This window comes from Sinocyclocheilus anshuiensis, unplaced genomic scaffold (genome assembly GCF_001515605.1).
Source record: "Sinocyclocheilus anshuiensis isolate Anshui unplaced genomic scaffold, SAMN03320099.WGS_v1.1 scaffold3306, whole genome shotgun sequence".
NCBI classification, from domain to species: Eukaryota; Metazoa; Chordata; class Actinopteri; order Cypriniformes; family Cyprinidae; genus Sinocyclocheilus; species Sinocyclocheilus anshuiensis.
This window is the reverse complement of record NW_015538396.1, coordinates 100,223-103,042: the sequence shown is the minus strand read 5'-3', so window position 1 is coordinate 103,042 and position 2,820 is coordinate 100,223. Positions and strand designations below refer to the sequence as shown.

The 2,820-nt window shown below is 37.5% G+C and overlaps 1 protein-coding gene across 2 annotated transcripts in view; it reads left to right on the top strand.

Moving 5' to 3' along the window:
- Window positions 1–2,333, top strand: part of nop9 (NOP9 nucleolar protein) — a 16,446-nt gene extending 14,113 nt beyond the window's left edge. For both annotated transcript variants that reach the window (XM_016479822.1, XM_016479823.1), the window contains exons 10-12: window positions 566–784; window positions 1,197–1,302; window positions 2,052–2,333. In XM_016479822.1, coding sequence (XP_016335308.1) covers window positions 566–784; window positions 1,197–1,302; window positions 2,052–2,206 — 480 coding nt within the window. In that variant the 3' untranslated portion in view covers window positions 2,207–2,333. The remainder of the gene's footprint in view (window positions 1–565; window positions 785–1,196; window positions 1,303–2,051) is intronic.
- Window positions 2,334–2,820: the final 487 nt, after the last annotated feature.

The window sequence follows — 2,820 nt, the reverse complement described above, 5'->3', positions numbered from 1 at the left end:
GCATACCACATACCATCCTTTATTTCTATTGACATTATTACCATATATATATATATATATATATATGATTTTGTAATATCATACCATCCTTTATTTCTATTGACATTATTACCATATATATATATATATATATATATGAAGAAATGTTTTGTAATAATGCTGTTCTCCTTTAAATAAAAATGAGTATTTAACAAAATAAAGAGAAATAATTTCATTTTCTAGTAAAACTGTAAAATTACAACATTTATATATACAGTACATCTCAATTTCTTTATTTTCAAATATTAAACAACATTTATATCAAGCTTTTATTTTTGGTGTTTTTCCAGCAAATAAATAAACTCACAGCACATTTATTTGTTTGTTTGTTTAATACACAGCTGTTACGATTTGATAATTTTGAATATCAAATATATGAAGTTTAAAGCTAGCGCTTAATAAATGAATGATGAGGTCATGTGTCAACATTGTATCAAGCTACTGTTTGAAATGTTTGTCGTTACTGTGCTGTTTAAACAGAGGTGTAGTGAGTAGTATGCAGGTAACATGCACTCTGTGCTTTTAGCCTGTGCAGCGCCGGCTCTCCGTATCTTATCACGGATCGCGGCTGATTCAAGCTCTCGCCGGATTCAAAGATCGATCCGTCCTGATGAACAGCCTTCACAGGCTCGGCTCCGCTGACCTGCTGACCCTCGGCACTGACCGCTTCGGCAGCCACGCGCTCCAGAAGCTGCTGACCGCGGCCAGCGATAAGTGCAGAGGGAAGATCTTGAGAAAGCTGGAGGTAAAACATCACAAACTCATCTGTGACCCTGGAGCACAAAAGCAGTCTTAAGTCGCTGGGGTATATTTGTAGCAATAGCCAACAATACATTGTATGGGTCAAAATTATACATTTTTCTTTTATGCCAAAAATCATTAGGATATTAAGTAAAGATTGTGTTCCTTGAAGATATTTTGTAAATATCCTACCGTAAATATCTCAAAACTTAATTTTTGATTAGTAATATGCATTGCTAAGAACTTCATTTGAACAACTTTAAAGATGATTTTCTCAATATTTAGATTTTTTTGCACCCTCAGATTCCAGATTTTCAAATAGTTGTATCTCAGCCAAATATTGTCCTATTCTAACAAACCATACATCAATGGAAAGATTATTTATTCAGCTTTCAAAATTGAAATCTTCCCCGCAGGAGCTTTACGTTCAGCTGGCCTGTTCCAGCTGCGGCAGCCGTCTGTTAGAAGCCGCGTGGAACAGCGCCACCGTCAGCCAGAGACAAAGCATTGCTGAGAAACTGGGTGAGATGACTTTTACATTTCATTTCACATGCTTTAAAGAAATAACTGTTCAGCCGAGTTTGTTTCGTCATCAGATTTGGAGAAATGCAGCATCGCATCAGTGTCTCAGCAATGGATGCTCTGCAGTGAATGGGTGCCGTCAGAATGAGAGTCCAAACAGCTGATAAAAACATCACAATAATCCACAAGTAATCCACAGCACTCCAGTCCATCAGTTAACATCTGGAGAAGACAAAAGCTGAGACACATCCAGCATTAAGACGTTTTTAACTCAAATACATTGAGTCCATAATCCACAATAACAAGACACTTTTTCACTGGAGGAAGAGTTATTATGGATTATGGACTCAATGTGTTTTATTTAGAAACGTCTTAATGCTGGATTTGTCTCAGCTTTTGTCTTCTCCAGATGTTAACTGATGGACTGGAGTGCTGTGGATTACTTGTGGATTATTGTGATGTTTTTATCAGCTGTTTGGACTCTCATTCTGATGGCACCCATTCACTGCAGAGAGTGATGGAGTGCTACATTTCTACAATTTTCTCGCAACTTATATTCCGGAAAGTATGTTATTTTTCCAGTTAATATGAGCTCATGACAGAGTCATGTGAAGTTGTTTTAGATCGAGTAAAGCATGTTACACTGTCAACTTCCCAAAGTAATTTGCCATTGTCTTTGCACAAGCTGATCCATCAGAGCGGCTCATGTTGTGATCAAAGTGTGTTATATTCTCTCTCTCCTCTCTCAGTCCCCAGTGAAAGTCAGCTCCGATCCGATCAGTTCGCACGGCACATTTGGGCCAAATTTGGTCTGACAAACTTCATGAAGCGACGGGCCGATTGGCAGGAGGTTCAAACGGGAGAGTCGAAGAAAAGGAAGATGTTCAGTGATATTCTGCAGTAACTCAGAGAGACTTTAAACAAACTGTGATCGTTTCCCCTGAACGACACCATACAAGTTTTAGTAAGTGAGGAGTTTTCACTGAATCCCTCTTGAAGTTGCATTTTATAAATAAAAACATCAAAACTGCTACAGTTGCGTATCTCTATGCACACAATGTGCATTTGACTTGACCTTCCATTTCTAGTGTGGAAAATAATCCTTTGGAAGCTTGAAAATTTGTTTTAAAAGTTTATAGCTGTTTATCTCACAATTCTGTCTTTTATCTCACAATTCTGAGTTTTTATCTCGCAATTCTAGAGTTTATACGTCACTATTCTTGAGTTTGTTGCAATTCTAGTTTATATCACAAATCTGAGTTTATATCTTGCGATTCTTGAGTTTGTCGCAATTCTGAGTCTCGCAATTCTTGAGTTTCTGTCGCAATTCTTGAGTTTCTGTCGCAATTCTTGAGATTCTGTCGCAATTCTTGAGATTCTGTTGCAATTCTTGAGTTTCTGTCGCAATTTTTGAGACTCTGTCGCAATTCTGAGTCTCGCAATTCTTGAGTTTCTGTCGCAATTCTTGAGTTTCTGTCGCAATTCTTGAGATTCTGTCGCAATTCTTGAGATTCTGTC